The sequence below is a fragment of the Aspergillus piperis genome (assembly GCF_003184755.1).
Source record: "Aspergillus piperis CBS 112811 unplaced genomic scaffold BO85scaffold_19, whole genome shotgun sequence".
NCBI lineage: Eukaryota > Fungi > Ascomycota > Eurotiomycetes > Eurotiales > Aspergillaceae > Aspergillus > Aspergillus piperis.
The window spans coordinates 237,721-254,557 of NW_020291609.1; the positions used below are offsets into that span (position 1 = coordinate 237,721).

At 48.4% G+C, this 16,837-nt stretch overlaps 7 protein-coding genes across 7 annotated transcripts; 2 read left to right on the forward strand and 5 right to left on the reverse strand.

The window, feature by feature from the left end:
• Window positions 1-847: 847 nt before the first annotated feature.
• On the forward strand, window positions 848-4,434 carry BO85DRAFT_500264 (pyruvate decarboxylase; the record flags this gene model as incomplete). The annotated part of the gene is made up of 11 exons (XM_025664104.1): window positions 848-923; window positions 972-1,076; window positions 1,123-1,158; window positions 1,220-1,302; window positions 1,357-1,533; window positions 1,600-1,669; window positions 1,721-1,974; window positions 2,030-2,258; window positions 2,305-2,478; window positions 2,535-3,880; window positions 3,935-4,434. The coding sequence occupies 11 exons, from the start codon at window positions 848-850 to the stop codon at window positions 4,247-4,249; spliced, it is 2,865 nt and encodes a 954-aa protein (XP_025512322.1). The 3' UTR covers window positions 4,250-4,434.
• Window positions 4,435-5,487: 1,053 nt separating this feature from the next.
• On the forward strand, window positions 5,488-7,355 carry BO85DRAFT_452340 (alpha-keto acid decarboxylase family protein). The gene has a single exon (XM_025660804.1). It carries the CDS (start codon window positions 5,495-5,497, stop codon window positions 7,211-7,213), a length of 1,719 nt encoding a protein of 572 aa, XP_025512323.1. The 5' UTR covers window positions 5,488-5,494; the 3' UTR covers window positions 7,214-7,355.
• Window positions 7,356-7,448: 93 nt separating this feature from the next.
• BO85DRAFT_462089 (uncharacterized protein) lies at window positions 7,449-8,351 on the reverse strand (the record flags this gene model as incomplete). The annotated part of the gene is made up of 1 exon (XM_025661827.1): window positions 7,449-8,351. The coding sequence occupies one exon, from the start codon at window positions 8,349-8,351 to the stop codon at window positions 7,449-7,451; it is 903 nt and encodes a 300-aa protein (XP_025512324.1).
• Window positions 8,352-8,812: 461 nt separating this feature from the next.
• BO85DRAFT_471170 (putative C2H2 finger domain protein) lies at window positions 8,813-9,705 on the reverse strand (the record flags this gene model as incomplete). The annotated part of the gene is made up of 3 exons (XM_025662453.1): window positions 8,813-9,243; window positions 9,304-9,511; window positions 9,542-9,705. 3 exons carry the CDS (start codon window positions 9,703-9,705, stop codon window positions 8,902-8,904), a joined length of 714 nt encoding a protein of 237 aa, XP_025512325.1. The 3' UTR covers window positions 8,813-8,901.
• A 437-nt stretch (window positions 9,706-10,142) lies between these two features.
• BO85DRAFT_403800 (PAF acetylhydrolase family protein) lies at window positions 10,143-11,465 on the reverse strand. Its single transcript, XM_025657245.1, has one exon. It carries the CDS (start codon window positions 11,457-11,459, stop codon window positions 10,311-10,313), a length of 1,149 nt encoding a protein of 382 aa, XP_025512326.1. The 5' UTR covers window positions 11,460-11,465; the 3' UTR covers window positions 10,143-10,310.
• Window positions 11,466-12,379: 914 nt separating this feature from the next.
• Window positions 12,380-14,239, reverse strand: BO85DRAFT_403801 (LLM class flavin-dependent oxidoreductase). The gene has a single exon (XM_025657246.1). The coding sequence runs from the start codon at window positions 14,139-14,141 to the stop codon at window positions 12,693-12,695; it is 1,449 nt and encodes a 482-aa protein (XP_025512327.1). The 5' UTR covers window positions 14,142-14,239; the 3' UTR covers window positions 12,380-12,692.
• A 439-nt stretch (window positions 14,240-14,678) lies between these two features.
• BO85DRAFT_522806 (zinc-binding alcohol dehydrogenase family protein) lies at window positions 14,679-16,204 on the reverse strand (the record flags this gene model as incomplete). Its single annotated transcript, XM_025665294.1, has 4 exons — window positions 14,679-15,328; window positions 15,373-15,818; window positions 15,863-15,903; window positions 15,953-16,204. 4 exons carry the CDS (start codon window positions 16,202-16,204, stop codon window positions 14,790-14,792), a joined length of 1,278 nt encoding a protein of 425 aa, XP_025512328.1. The 3' UTR covers window positions 14,679-14,789.
• Between the last annotated feature and the right edge of the window lie 633 nt (window positions 16,205-16,837).

The following is a 16,837-nucleotide window of genomic DNA, read 5'->3' on the forward strand; positions in this document are numbered from 1 at the left end:
ATTGGCAAAGCAAGGGGTGTGTGGCAATCATCCATCAAGAGGTCAATATTTAGCAATCAGGATATAAGCGGACTATGCAGATCAGCGACGAGTTGTAACCTGGGTGCCATGGACAGTAGCTTTCCAAGTTCTAAGCATACCCAGGAGAATGCAATAACCTTGGTGGTCGGACTTTCTGCTTCGTGCATGTGGGCCTGCTTTTGGATCAGGTTTCCCTCGTTGTAGATCTCTCGGGCTCCCATTCGATTACATTTATAGATAATGTCCAGGTCAAGATATGAAAGATATCATCTCAGTTGGCAAGACTTTCAGGAGAATTTCTAAGCCTTTAGGGAATCAGGATCCGCACTGTGTAACCAGAGCCGATAACGTAAGTTTCTCTGTTCTCCTAGCAGGTTGCATCGTATGCCGTGTAATCATTAAGCCAATACAAATTCCATCTGCTACAACCAGTTACTACATGAGGAACGCTGCAGTTGCCGAGAGTTATCTTGTACATTTGGCCCAAGTTACTAATACCTAGACTGGAGCATATTATCTTTAATCCTTACTCATACGACCCTTGGCATAGTCTGATATTAAGAGACGCGCTCTACAGCGGAAGCAAGCGAAACGATGTAACAGGATACAGTAAAGGTATAGTCTATTCATGGGATATGATAGGAAGTAAGGGGAGCGATGCTCCTGTCCGAAACAGGAGGTCACAGTGGTGGTATATCTAACTTGAAATTGATATATCACATGCCTGGCTGAGATATGGTCTTATATTATAAGTGCTGACAACGCCGAAAGTCCCAGAGAATCAGGGTTTAAAGTACTGGCTGGAAGCCCAAAAGAGGCTATGAGGATGTCGCTGGCAACGCCACAAGAATGGGAGATTCCGGTCTCCCAAAGGGCATATCTGTCTAAGTCACATGGTGGACGTAAGTGGGAAGCTACCGTTGGGAGGATGTTCGGCTAAATCGGTTTAGGACTTGAGCTTGCCACAATTGACGTCCCCAAGTACCGTGTGGATGAGGTATTGGTCAAAATATTGTTTTCGGGAGTTTGTCATACCGATTTTCACGCGTGGAAAGGTCTGTAGTCTCTTTGGTTCTGCAATACATTGCTGACAAGCTACAGGACACTGGCCTGTGAAGCCAAAGAATAACCTCGTTGGTAAGTTAATTGAATGATTTCATCTGATCCACATTGTATGTGTAGCTTACCTTATCCAAAGGCGGCCACGAGGGGGTTGGCATAGTCGTGGCTCTTGGCAAGGATGTCAGGGATATCTCCATCGGTGACAAAGTCGGCATACAGGTGTGGATGCCACAAAGATATTTACCATAGGTGTATGCTCACAAATTGCTACAGTGGGTGAACAGGACCTGCGAAGTCTGTGGCTTCTGCTCTCGTGGTTCCCAACCACTATGTCCACATATCCAGCTTTCTGGATATACCGTTGACGGAACCTTCCAGCAGTATTGTGTGTGCAAAGCAGGGAACGCAGTCCGCATACCATCTGGCATGCCCCTCGACCAAGCTGCTCCAGTATGTACCAATACAGAGATGCTTCCTTTACCATCTTGCTGTTGACGATCTAACTTGGTTTCGAAGATATTGTGCGCTGGTCTCACGGTGTACAAAGCACTCAAAGAGTGCAAGCTCGAGCAAGGAGAGCTAGTCGGTATGGATGTCTTAATCTGAGATAATAATCGCTTATACTAACTCCTCCTAGCAATTGCAGGAGCAGGTGGAGGTCTTGGTACATTAGCGTGCCAGTTTGCAAAAGCATGCGGGTACCGCGTTCTGGCAATTTCAGCAGGCGAATCCAAGAGGAGAATGTGCGTCGAGAAATTGGGCGCCGACTACTTTGTCGACTACAAATCTTCATCAGACTTGGTCGAAGAGATCAAAGAAGGTACTGAAGGGGGGCCAAACGCAGTAATCGTCGTCAGTTCAACGACAAAGCCATTTGACGATGCTATTCACGTTCGTATTTCTATTAAAGCCTTCTACTGCAAGACCTAATCCAGAACAAATACAGTACGTCAAGCCAATGGGAACCATTGTTGCCGTCGGTTTGCCACCAGGCTGCATGAATGCAGACATATTTACGATCGTCCTTCGCAATATCACTATAAAAGGGAGTTACGTGGGTAATCGCCACGAGACAGAAGCAGCACTGGAAATAGCCTGCCGTTCAGGAATTATTCCGCCTTACAATGTTTTTGATGTACACGAGCTGCCGAAGGTGTATGAGCGTATGGAGACTGGTATGGAATCCGTTCTTTCAGGCGAAAATATGCTAACTCTATTCAGGAGAAATGGAAGGACGGGCCGTTCTTCGAATCGCAGACGATAAAGCACAATCTACTCCTGTCAGACTAACTACACAATTGAAACCGCGGTTCTGTCCTGAACAGTTCACTGTGGGCACCAGACTAGCCTACCGGTTGGAAGAGCTAGGAGTCACGGACTACTTTGCAGTACCTGGTATGTCAGAGGGGGCTAGGTCAGAGGCGCATGCTAACGCATGCTAACGTCAATAGGCGACTTCAACTTGGGCTTACTTGACGAGTTACTAAAAAATGGATCCATACGCACGATCGGATGCTGTACAGAGTTGAGCGCCGGATATGCTGCGGATGGCTACGCTCGGAGTTCGCCCGGTAAAGTCGCCGTTGTATTCGTGACGTTCATGGTTGGAGGTCTTTCATTGATCAACGCCATTGCTGGTGCATACTCAGAAGGCCTGAGAGTAGTGGTCATATCCGGCTGTCCGCCGCAGAAAGCGTTCGAAGACAAGCGATTGGTCCATCATACACTAGGCACAAATGACAAAGACCAAGCTTTGCGAATGTTCGACGAAGTCACGGCACTATCTGTACGTCTCTCAAGCTCGCAAAATCCTGCGGAGGCTCTCGATAGTGCGATCATCAAATGTTTGAACGCATCCCGTCCGGTGTACGTCGAAATACCTACAGATGTTGCCCAGGCGTCTTGCACACCCCCTGGACCTCTGCCCATCAACGGTTCTGAACTATTTGAGATGGACTACGCCCTCAATGCCGTTGACGCGGTTACGAATTGCTGGAACGGGGCGAAACAGCCTATTCTACTGGTTGGGGCCCATGTGCGCCAAACTGTTCTCCCTCACGTGTTGGTCTCCCTCATCGATAAACTCGGTTGCCCGGTTCTGGTCCAACCAGACGGCAAGTCTCTTGTACCTGAAGACCATCCTCAGTTTTTGGGAACTTTTTGGTCCAGTGCAAGCGATCACAAGAGTGAGAAAGTTTTCATGGATTCTGATTTATGGGTTATGGTTGGGTGTCGTTGGACTGACTACCACACCTTGGGCTGTCTCGATATTCGAAAAGAATCGCATCGTATCCTCGACCTCCAGGACGGATCTGTCACTATTCCAAGTGATGAGAGTTACACAGATATACCGCTCAATGAGTTGATTAAACTTATCGCCCGGTCTAAGATCCAACACAAAGGTACTGTGCAACCCAACGGGATAATCCCAACTGTCAAAGTCAAACGAGCAACTATAGATACCTCAAAGCTCTCGCTGTCCACCATCCTCGGTGGCATTCAAGAGGTGATAGGACCCGAAAATTCCGTCATCGCTGATACTGGTGATAGCTGGTTCAATGGGCAAATGATCAAGTTGCCCTGGGGAGCCGATTATCAGATGCAGATGGTGTATGGTTCAATTGGGTGGAGCCTTCCGGCCACTCTTGGTTATCAACTCGGCCGGCCAAATCAACGAGTCATCTTGATGATCGGGGACGGTAGCTTGCGCATGACGTTCCAGGAATTGAGCACCATGATCAGCCTTAGGCTCAATCCCATCATCTTCGTCTTTAATAATCTAGGATACGCAATAGAGGTGAGTTCAGGTGAAAAACATCCATAACAAGAATGGTTGTCTTACTATTTCTAGACCGCCATCCATGATGGGCCATATAACTATTACTCGAACTGGAATTATACCTCATTGGCAAATAGCCTCTGCAGCACTTTTCATGCCATCTACGATAACCCATATGTCGACCACAAACTCACGGAAACTTGTTCAGACCCTCCGATGTTTTCAGCGCAGATCAAAACCACTACAGACTTATTGATAGCCCTAAGACGTGCTGTGCATGAACCCAAGAAGCTTGCCTTCTTGGAGTGCTGCATCGATCCCAGCGACATCAGCTCCTCACTACAACGCTTTGGCTTGGCTGTTGGCACGAGGGGCAAAGAGGCCTAATATTGCGACACTAAGGACAGTTCATATTTCCCATGGTTCTTCTAAGACATTGGAATATGTTTGCACGTCTTTCGGCTAGTTTTCGCTGTTGGCATGTCAAATTTAAGGTCGACAATGATTTGAGAATATTTACAGGATTTTCTAGGATATATGGCGCAAACTGCAGAGCTATACATAGCACAGATATATAAACACTCACGATAGAATGACCGTAGAATAACAATATCATTCTTCATCGGATATCTTCATACTAGTTACTATAAATATACTCCATCTTGTCTGATTAAAGCAAGTGCAAGAGTTGTAGGTAACTATACATATAGACTAAGTAATTATATCTAGAGATCGATTCACAGGAAAGAAGGAATCAAGAAATTTTAAAGAAGCTAGAAGAAAGATAATCATACTTTTCTGCTACATCTGAATCTAGAAAGTAGTAATTAGTAAAGTCGTATAAGATAATGATTCTTTGCCTTATTATCATAATATTTCTTTCGATTATGAAAGGATATGGTAGTACATAACTAAAGCAATGGGTGTCATATTACATCGTGATTTTTATGAATATAATTACCATTGCGCTAGTTTATTATGAGAAATAATTAGTCTTATTAATTTCAGGACCATCTGCCACGTGATGATGAGCAGCTAATGGCATCACGTGGCTTTATTGTGGATGCTGTTTCTTATCTGATCAATGACATTGATAAGGATCTCCGCGTGGAACTTCTGTTTTGGGTCAACATGACTTCACATTCCTGGGCATGAATTTCCATTACTTAACTAGTCTCAATTATTTGGAATGGCCTTTTGATTTATAATTGCGTATATATCTGATCATTTAAGCTGGCTCGCACAGTTCGGGCAGATAGATTTGTACTTGATTCGGTTCGAGTAGCTAATTAGATAGTCAAACTTACATATATATATAGTTGTAAACTACTTATACTAATTGGAATTTGAAAACACAGTTACCAGCAGTGATGACCACCCAGAACTAGATAACACCGTACTTTGTCACTAGAACTCCTGCTTGATACCCATCTGCTAATTATAGTCACGCAATATCCAAAGAGGAGTGAATCGAGCGGTTATTGGCGGGCAGCGGCGCTCCCACCGGACCGGGTATCGGAGAGTCGGCGAGTCGGAGAAAAGAGTCACGGGGCGGGGTAACCTTGATAAGTTGATAAGAACCGCGGTTCCTGACGGAGCTCTTTGTTCTTTCCCATCTGCCACCAGTTCAACATGCCTTCCATCAAAGTCGCTGAATATCTCTTTCGTCGGCTCAAAGACCTGGGCGTAGCTTCCGTCCACGGTGTGCCCGGCGATTTCAACCTTACTCTGCTTGACTATGTGGAGCCGGCCGGTTTGCGATGGGTCGGTAATGCGAACGAGTTAAACGCCGCCTACGCCGCCGACGGGTACGCCAGAATCAAAGGCATTGGCGCCGTGATCACCACTTTCGGTGTCGGGGAGCTGTCTGCTGTCAATGCGATCGCAGGAGCCTACACTGAGCGGGCGCCTGTCGTGCACATTGTGGGAACACCAGCTCGGGACTTGCAGGAGGGGCGCAAATTGGTTCACCATACTTTCAACGATGGCGAATATGGGCGCTTCGCTAAGATCTATGAACACTTGACTATCGCCCAGGCCAGCTTGCGGGATCCACGCACTGCTCCAGCACAAATCGATGAAGTACTACGGCAGTGTCTCCTTCATAGCCGACCGGTCTATATCGAGGTGCCAATGGATATGGTGCACCAGTATGTGTCAGATGAAAGACTCGCGCTCGCCGTCAGCACGCCCGAGCCTGTTCCTTCCCAGACCCAAGATGATGTCGTGGCAAGAATTCTGGAACGCATCTATGCAGCAAAGCAACCGATTATTCTTGTCGATGGAGAAATTAGACCGATTGGCATTGTGGACGAGGTGCAGAAGATCATCAATGCTACAAACTTCCCGACGTGGGCCACCAATTTCGGGAAAGGATTGGTAGATAACACACGGCCAAACTTCCATGGAATCTACCGCGGTAACTACGACCCGACTGAAGTACAAGACTTCTACAATGGAGCAGACCTGGTATTGTGCTTTGGGCCACACTTCAGCTCCACCAATTCCTACTTCTACCAGATTATCCCGAAGCCTGAAGTTGCGATATTGTTCACCGATAACGAAGTCAAGTTTGGCACGGAGATTGTTCGGGACATTCCTGCCACGCTCACCACATCCCGTCTCATCCAGACCATCGACCTCGACAGAATCCATCGCTATGACCCTTATCCTAACCTGCCCCGTGATAAACTCGTCTCATTCTCCGAAGTGGAGGGAGATAAACCGATCTCCCAGGATAAACTGTGGCGAGTGTTTGCGAACTTCCTTCGTCCAGGCGACATCCTACTGGGAGAAACAGGCACGGCAGGATATGGTGTCCGTGAGATGGCGTTTCCCAAGCACACCCGCCTCTTCGCTCCTGTGACCTGGCTGTCCATCGGATACATGCTACCAGGAGCACAAGGTGCCGCTCTCGCGCAGGAGGAGCTGATGGCATCAAACAACTACCACGGCATCAAAGATGCACGCACGGTCCTTCTCATCGGCGACGGTAGCTTCCAGATGACCGCACAGGAAATGTCCACAATCATTCGACTGAAGCTGAATGTCGTAGTCTTCCTCATCAACAACGACGGATACACTATTGAGCGGTGCATCCACGGTCGGAAGCAGGGATACAACGACGTGTCGCGGTGGAGATATCTACAGGCCCCTAGCTTTTTCGGAGCGAGCGAAGATACATATACAGCTTCCGTTAAAACCTGGAAGGAGTTACAGGATGTTCTTTCGAACAATGTTGTTAGCAATGGGAAGGCGCTGCGGATGGTAGAGATCATGTTAGATCGGGAGGACGCTCCTATCGGACCTTTGTCGATTCTTATTGATCAGCAAAGAAAGACCGGTGCATAGGTAGAGTGATACACGAAGACTAATACGTGGAAATAAATCTAAACACTGTTGGAAGTGACAATTGAAAAGGATTGTACATAGTCTCATTGCTGTGTCGCTACACTTAAACTTGACCACGCACATCACAATGCTCTAAGACTTCTCTAGGGATCCAGCCCTTCACTCGATACCACTAGATCCTATGTAGCCTTCAAGACTCCCCACCCACCATCATATCTCTATCATCCCATCCACCCTACCCAGGCAACTCCGCCACATTCCAATTCGTCGGCAGCTCCGATATCTCATTCCCAACCGCGACCAACTCGACCCACTCCTGCTCATGTCCCGGAGCCTCCACAATACCACACCCAGCAGTCGGCAGCTCCGCCTTCCCAAACACACCCCAGGCAGTATCTTCCTCACCCTCTGATGATGCTGGCTGATCAGCAGATCTCTTCCGTTTCCGCCAGAACATAACACCGGCAATCAAAGCACCAGCCACAACAAGAAGCACGATGGGGGCTGCTATCCACGCCAATGGGCTCTTGAAATGCTCTTCAGGATGTGGCCCCGTTCGTTCTGTGGCAGATGCAGTAGGATCCGCAACCGCCGTAGACACACCAACCGATCTGGACAGTTTCTCCAACCCAGCTGTGATTGGAATAGACATATACGCTAGAGCTGACACCGTCCTCGAATAGGTAGACGTATAAGGGAACGTGGAGGCGTCAGAGGACTCCCAAGCATAGTCTGTAGTCGTGCAGGAAGCGTTGAAGGATGCTGTAATGTCGCATCGAACCACATACGTATGGATCGCGTATTGGATCACCATCGATGTGGTAGACTTCAGACGATGGGTTAAGGGAATGACTGAGTCGACGCTGGTGAGAGTGAGTTCTGCAGTTGACGGGCTATTCGTTGCTGATACTGGCACTGTGATGAGACAGTTGCCGAGCTTGCTGCTTTGGCAGTTGAAGATGGCAGTGGTTTGGTTGGTTGTGGCGTTCACGTTGAGGATGCTGGCGCCTAGGTTGTCGAGGTGGGTGGTGTTGCTGGTGCGGAGGATGATGAAGTAGGTTGTTGTTGTTGTTGCTGCTGCTGTTGACGATGATGACGATGATGATACCGTTGATAATAATAAAGGAGGCCTAGTCATGGTCGTTGGTGGGATGACTGTGGTAGAGTTCATTGTTGACTTCAGTAGACGTGGTGCCTGTGTTGTCCGTGTTATTGCTAGGCTAGTTGGTAGTGAGGTCCAGGAAGAGTCCATGGTTGAGTCGGCCATGCATAGGGCTAGAAGGATGGCCACTAGGGCGAGATAGAACTTATAAACACGCATCATGGTGGATTACTTTCTCTTCCAAGAGTGGTGTTGCAAAGTGCGAACTGAAAATTCTAAGATACAATTTGAGATATGTAGAGAAGATCGAGGAATGGGCTTCAGACGGTCCTTTTATAGATTTAGAATTGAGTTGGTTATTCACTTCAACTACGTGCATCAGGACGCATAGCCGTTAATACGGGGCTATCACTCCAATCATACATGCACCAGGACGCGCAGTCGTTAATACGGGCCCGCCGTCACTTTTATGCATCTAGGATGAATGGATGATATGGTACCGTGTTAACCTGAAGGATCAATTCACATGCATGCTATGATTTACCTCTAGCAAGAACAAAGAGTTAACATGGAGGAATGCATGGATTCATGGCAACCTGGAAGCCATAAAGCGTTCAAGCTTAGCCAGACAACCATCTCCGTTCGCAAGATAGGAGCAGGCAGGGACATCCTCAACATGCTGGTACAACGCAGATAGTTGCCAGAACTGCCTCTCACAGTCTGGACACTCATACTGCCAGTCTCCATCTGTTCCAACAATATACTTCCTGCTCTGGTAACACTCCGTCGCTAAATCATCAATCGTCTCTTCCGAAACCCCCGATTGACAGGCCCCTGATTCCAGATGAATTAGCATCCCGGAAAATGACCTGAAGCGATGATAGCAGCCATAGCATTCCACGTCCATGGGTTGGTGCTTCTGCCGATGCTGGAAAGAATTAAACTATCAGAACCTTGCACACAACAACAATAGGGTCGCTCAGCTTACCATTCTTAGATTGTTTTCGTTGCCGAAGTATCTGTCGCAGATATTGCAATAATGGTGGACAGAGATATCATGGCTTAGGACATCCTCAGCAGACTTGAGAAAAATGTTGCACTCAAGACAAGCATTATGATAATCCACCAGATGGTCTCGAAGATCTTCATTCGTTTCAAAGTCTATTGGTTCGCGACAGGAACGACAAAGGTTATGTCTCTTGGATGCTCGGATGTGTGTATTCTACGAGTCTTCTGAGACAAATACCCGACGACATCTCTCACACCATTCATGTCGTGTGGTTGCTCTGCAATGGGCGAAAAGCGCACCTTCAGTCCTGAACCATCTGTCACAGATAGTACAGATGTAGTCTTCACCGTCGTATTCGAGATATGGTCCCAAGTCGCCCATGTCGCTGATCTGTGATAGTCCAAATTAATAGTACAAGTCTGCAAAGTGATAGAGTGTAGTTTGAAGAGATACAACAGTTGGATCAAGAATTAAAACATTTAAACCTGTGGTGGATTTACGGCGGCTAATTCCGGACCTGTGAATCCTCCACACCCTCGAGACGCCGGGATAACCCCTTGATTGTGCCCCAATGCTATATATGGAACAATTACCTCTCAGCCGGCGCTTAATTACTCTGTGCAGACATGTGCGGCGGCTAAATCATAGGGTGAGTGCTGTTTCTAAAAATTCACAGGGGCGACTAGCCCTTCCATTGATATTGTGGAGTTGGCTAAGCCTTACATTAACAGGTTTGACGCTGTGATGGCCAAATTTGTGAATTACTGGAAGTAAGTAGTCTGTGGGGCTGTAATTTCACTTGCACTCAGGGAGGAACTCATACAAGTGGAACACTGTTACATTTAGCAATTATCTCAGCCTCTGCCTACTATGAGCCATAATATGCTTCAGTCTGATTGCTATTCAGATGTATGGTAAGCCTATCACACAGCACTACTGCATAAGCAATACCTTTGTTTGATATGCATATATCAGCACCCAGTAGACTAGGCAGAATGTACAAAAGTGACATCCGGATACGCCGCGGATGGGCCACTCAGTAGATCCGGCGTGTGTCCAGAGGTAAAGTACTGCAACGCAGCAACCATGTATGAGACAATCACATTCTTCGCCCGCAAAGCGCCAATCGTTCCAAGATAAGTTTCCTGAGCAATTTCTTTTAGTTCGTCAGAGATACTCAGAGAATCCACCAGTACCGGTAAGTCGGAAAAGGAATAGTGCTTAGACTGTGCGAGTCGTAGCTCCATTCTCCATCCTCGTAGATTCGACCAGAATGTTCCCCAGCTAGGATCTGTTTCCGCAGTGTGGTTCGCATTACTGAACATTAGGAATGGCCGTGATAACCCTTCTTTGAGGACGGATCCCCAGAATGAACCGTCCAAATTGATGCCTCCGACAAATCGGTTGTCAACCAACATTGTCTGTGCAGCTGTTGCTCCACCGAGGGAATGACCGGTAATTGATACTCGGTCGAGAGAGAGTAGGTCTGGGTTTTTGAGTGACAAGGGGAATATATCTCTGACGGCTGTCTCGTTGTGAGTCTGGTTGTAAACAAACATCATGTCTTGGACGCGAACGTTCATTGCCCAAGTGAACTGTGCATCTGTTGTAGTGTTGTCGAGGACACCGAAGATCGCACTACCATCGGGAAATTCCACGATATTGGCATCATACGGATGATCGACGGAGATGACTGCAAATCCGTGACTGGAAATGTCTTGAAGCAGCGAGGTGTACATCAATCTTGATACTCCCAGGGCCGGTGAAAAGAGAACGATTGGGTAATTTTCGTTGACACTGGAGGAAACTGACTCTTGCTGTGTCTGAATGCGAAAGGATTCGAACGTTCCTGCAGGTAGCCCGAAAGATTGGAATGTCTCATCTTCATATGCTGCTGTTGCATTTGGCATGTAGGATTCAGAGAGCACACTCCCACAGTTGAAGGGTGTAAAGGTCGTGACCATGAGGGCACGTTTCCCCCCTTTTGGGTTGAATGGATTGGTTCGAGACCAGTCGACTAGTTCACTGGCCTTGAGCGTGACGTCGCATGGCCCAGTGCCAGGAGGAAGAGGAATGGTTGCTGCTTGGCCGAGACCGAGAAGCAAAAGGCTAGTGCATAGGATGGCAGTAATCATTTTAGCAGCTTTTGACGATGAAGATAGATAACAACAGATGAGCCTGATGAAATTGTCATGATGAACAGCAGCAAAGCGCCCGTACTTATAGTTGCGATGTTGCATACATTGCTGGCGATAGATATCTACTTTCGGTATCCGAATGCTTGGTTTGCCCGGTTGTGGAGCACTGAGTCCCGTGGTGGATGATTGGTGTGTGATGATTTTGCCCGATGGAGGTTCTTTGACCATATGGCAGCTTAGAGGAGACTTTTATTGGCGATAGTCTTGAGCTATATCATGATAAATCTGCTCATTTGTAATGTACTGTAACACAAGAGATGGATCATGTACCTGCTAACCACATGGTAGTATATTACTGAGTAGTATAATCTTAAAGAAAGTGACTGAGGTTGAACGGGGCAGTATGAGACACCAACTAACTATAGCTCCGTAAGTAACGAAGGAAGACTAGCAATAAGCATCCCGCTTGATTCTAGTCGAACAGCAATAGCAAATGCGGCATTTTAGTGAATCAAAGCGGGACGCCTAACGGATGTCCGTGACAGATTCCTCTAATGTACATCATCATTGGCACAGCAAGAGGGAACAAATCCCTCATTGAGGGACAATATCCTTATCTCCAACAGGGAGTCTAAGCCGCTTCTGAATATGCCATCCCCTGACGATCCGATAAACACCATACATGCAGCGTCCTAGGGCTCAAAACACTGACAGAGACGAACAGCCAGCAAATCATCAAAATTGCTTTACCCGAACCTAACCCCATATATCTGCATAGATACTGTCACCATAAGTCCTAACTATAGTCTTTCTTCCATCTGCGAACTCAATATGTGAGTGTATGCGCGAATTATTGTTCTGAAAATGAGATCGCTTGAATGCCCGAGCCAAGCTGACCCGACTTATCCGAGCGCTACCCCAGATTGTACTAGCTTTGCGGTGGCCATTGAAATCTACAGATGTGGTAACTCACAAGACCTGTGCTGTGGCATAGGCAAGATCTCGCCTTTGGCACCATGCTTGTTTTTTATGAGAGATTTTCACACAAGTGCGACGTACGAAGAGCCCTTGTCTTTAAGGTTTCTTGTTTATTGGGCTATCCGAGGTCGACTAACAATTTCCCAGTCGAAGTGGAAGCTAAGATCACACTGAGTCTATCACACGCATAGAGAAAAATACTCGACAGTTTCATCTCATTCTCTGCTTATCGTTACATTTTGTCAACCCATCTCACTCACCCTTCGCATACTTAGGCACCTCCTCGCCCTCACGCCAGAAATACTTTGCGCCCGGATGCGACTCAGGCAATCTCGTCTGTCCCTTCTGCTCCGTCATATTCTCGCGCATCGTGCCGCCCTTCACTGCATAATCCGTGTGGAAGATCCCGCGGGCCTGCAGCTCGGGCACGAGATACTGGATAATGTCATCAAACGTCTCAGGAATGCTGGCATAGCTGAGATTGAACCCATCCACGTCCGCAACCTCCACCCACCTCTCCAACTCATCCGCGACTGTTTTGGGCCCACCGATAATCTTGCTCCCATTGCCGCCCATAATCAAATAATCCGCAATCGTCTTCTTATTCCACTTCTTCCCCTCCATCCCGGGCACCGTACTGGCCCAGTGATTAACCATACTCCGCACCGCCGGCTGCTCCACGAATCGGAAATCCTGTTCATCATCGTATGTCGACAGATCATACCCAGACCAGCCTCCAAACAGCGCCAACGCGCCCTCGCGATCGCCATACCTGGCATACTCCTCGAACTTGGCCTGCGCGGCCTCATCTGTCTCCGCAACAATCACCAACACACCCGCGACAATCTTAATCCCCGCAGGATCGCGTCCCAGCGCCTTCGCCTGCTCCCGCACACTATCAACACTCGGCCTGACCAGCTCAGGCGTCTGTCCATTCAAAAAGATCGCCTCGGCATGTTTCGCCGCGAAAGCCTTACCCGCCGACGACGTACCAGCCTGCAACAAGAACGGCGTCCTCTGCGGACTTGGCTCACACAGGTGTGGCCCGGGGACATTGAAGTATTTCCCCTTGTGATGAATCTGTCTCACAGCCTTAGGGTCCGCATACCCCTTCACCCCATCGCGATCATCCCCCTTATACACAGCTCCATCACGCCATGACCCCTCCCACAATTTATACGTCACATCGAGATACTCATCCGCAATGCGATACCGCTCATCATGCTCAATCTGCGTATTCAATCCGAAGTTCCTTGCCGCAGACTCCAAGTATGACGTGACAATGTTCCATCCCACTCGACCATTCGATAGATGGTCAACAGTAGAGAAGCGTCTCGCCATCGCGTACGGCGCATCATATGTCGTCGACGCAGTCACACCGAAAGCAATCGTCTCAGTAGCAGCCGCCATAGCGGGGATACTGTATAGCGGATCATTGATAGGGAACTGCGCGCCCGCAGGGATAGTCGGGTCGAGGTTCGCGGGCCCCTTGTAGACGTCGTAGCCGCCGAGCACGTCGGCGAAGAATATGGCATGGAATTTGGCCGCCTCGAGCTTCTGTGCGACGCGGATCCAACTCTGCAGGGAGGTGTATTTGTGGCCTTGGTCTTTGGGGTAGCGGTGCAGGCCCGGGTTCAGGTGCGAGGGCGATTGCATGGCGAAGGCATTGAGGATGAGTTGTTTTTTCTCGGCGGAGCCCATGTTGCAATACTTGATGAGTTAATCAGGATGGTCGATCTTGAGTGAGGGAACTGGAAGAATATTGATAGTATTGTTTCAGTGTCAACAGGCCAGGGCGTGAGTTTATAAAGCGTCGCACAGTGGGTATCTGGTATGTGTATTGTGCAACTTGCACTAATTTCTCCCGTGTCAGTATAGCTCGTGATAGCAATGCCCCTCAGTTGTATTACTCGGACGAGAAGGTATGCTCGTGGCTGTGATTTGCGGGTTGTATGCGAGGCCAAGGGGAAGACGTGCGATTGCCGCGTGATTGCGCCAGATGCGGTGGTGATGGTGCCAACTGTAGTAGTCTCGGGAGTGAGGGGAAGGAGGGGTAGAGGTGCTGGTGTAACTGCGGTTGTAGCTGTTAGTCAGTATCTGATAAGAGATTTGTGTGATATTTGTTCTGACTTTGGATTCGGTTACGATGTTGTTGGGTTTGGTGGTTACTTTGTAGTATAGAATAGTTAAGGAATAGTAGGTTTGGTTGTAGGGTTGGATATGCTGTCCGGTACACATCAGAGATAGTCAACAATTTTATTTTCCCATCTATATTTTCAATATGTCGCATGATAGTATTCAGTCTATGTACAATTTATAAAGAGAATATTTGTTGAAAAGAACATCCCTCTACTCCGCCATATCAACAACTATCCTCTTCCCCGACACACTTCCCTTTCGCAACACCTCCAATGACTCATTAATGCTCCCTAACCCGCCCTCATGTCGAACAACCTCTGGCAGTTGCAACGCCCCGGTCTCCAGCAACCCCTCCAACCAAGAGACCATCTGCTCTCCCACGGTCGGAGAAGTATGGAATAGCTTGATTGGAACAGTGTGATATACCAATGCCTCGTTTCTTTCCTTTGGCAGGCCTGTCAAACCGAGTAGATGAGAATGAGAGCCATCTTCGCGGATAGTATGGTCAAGTGTGCGCTGTAGTAGTGTCGCCGTCTCTGCCCCGACAATGTCAACAGCATACCGGAGTTTACCTCCGGTGACTCCGCGTATGATATCTACGGCTCGTTCCGTATCTTGTCGGTCAACAAGAACATCTGCACCGAGTTGATGAAGTCGCGAGCCGTGGCGGGCGATATCTGCTACACAGATGACGTGGAGTCCTGCAAGCTTGGCGAGCTGGAGGGTGATGTATCCGGTTGTGGTGGATGCTGTGACAGTCAGCGATGATCTGAATATGTAAGAGGCAACTCACCACCCCAAATAGCAATCCAGTCACCCTTCCTGAGACGCTCCGGTACCGCACTTGATGAAAAGCATTCCCCACGAATATCGGCGGGTATATCGTTGATATCAAGCTGAGCGACCGTATCCTGTAAATTCGGACCCGGGGCCTGGACGCACTCCCTAAAGTCAAGACCGAGTGATACACCAAGGGCGAGGACAGAAGCGACAAAGGCAACCCCGAGCGAGGCAGAAGCGTGGATGCAGGAGTTCGATGGTATACGTGCAGCGTTGAAGTGGGTAGCGACGGCGTATTCTTGAAAGGCAGCTTTCCGAATATCACGATAGTCTGTCGATGGAACCAGCACCTTGTCGCCGACACGAACCCGACTATTCTCATTGTTGACCCGAACCACTTCTCCTGCGAGATCCCGACCGTTGATCCATGGTAGACTGGGGAGGCCAAAGTTGAAGGCTCTGGTGGTGTTAGCTGGGAAGGGTCGTGTCTGCGGGACACTTACGGGCCCTTCCAATCGACAGGGTTTAACCCAACTGCTTGAATCTGTCGATATTAGTCAAGCCACGAGAAGCCACGATAGGATATTCAATACCTTAACTAAGATCTCGTCCTTGTGAGAGATCTCGGGAATGGCATGATCAGTCACCAGGGTATATTGTTCCCCCGCAGCATGTAGAAGCAGTGCACGCTGAGTCGTCTTGGGTGGTATGATCGAATCAGTGGGTGCCGATTGGGTAGTATAAGTAGGGTCTGTTCGCTGCTCCAAGACGAACTCCCGATGGTACACCGTGGTGTACTTTTCCTCAACCGATGCAGGGAGAGTATAAGTTGATATCGTCGTCATTATTGCAGTTCAGTGATACTGTTCAGTTTGCTTCAGACGACTAAAGTGAAGGTCACTTGGGCAGTTATAGATATGCATACCTACCCGGCCGAGAAATAACCACCAGTGAGAGGGGTCTCTCGGACACGGGCCAGCAGATCCTTGATCAAGATAAGAGCCGTGGCAATCGTGCATTGCGCGCCATATGCCGGTTGGATTCGCGATCACTTGGCGGTTCAGGGCAGTTTGCTGCATTGCGCCGGGCGGGGTCGGGATGGCGTGATAAAGTTTTGTACCGATGGCATCATCAACTGCTTGAATACCAAACTATCGCAACCAGAAGGAAGGTTTCAAAGAATAGACAAATGCCAAAAAATGAGACTTGGTCGTGGGGCTTCTATATTTGTGTCGTGGTGATGTACGGACTTGCAAGGGGACCACGAAAGCCCTGACTGCTCAGCGTACATACCCCTGGCTGGGATCGGCGAATCAGAACCTGCGCTGGCATCAAATTCATCAGAAATGATGTGATACGGAGACAAGGAACAGCGACCGGTACCATTTTTGGAGCAACATAGTCGCTGGGTTGGATACAGTAGGCAAGGTCGAGTGGAGGCAGGACAAGAATATTAGGTGTGTCCAAGTTCCTGTGAT

Coding starts and splice junctions, on each gene's coding strand:
- BO85DRAFT_452340 (XM_025660804.1), top strand. CDS start 5,495: ATGCCTTCCATCAAAGTCGCTGAATATCTCTTTCGTCGGCTCAAAGAC.
- BO85DRAFT_403800 (XM_025657245.1), bottom strand. CDS start 11,459: ATGATTACTGCCATCCTATGCACTAGCCTTTTGCTTCTCGGTCTCGGC.
- BO85DRAFT_403801 (XM_025657246.1), bottom strand. CDS start 14,141: ATGGGCTCCGCCGAGAAAAAACAACTCATCCTCAATGCCTTCGCCATG.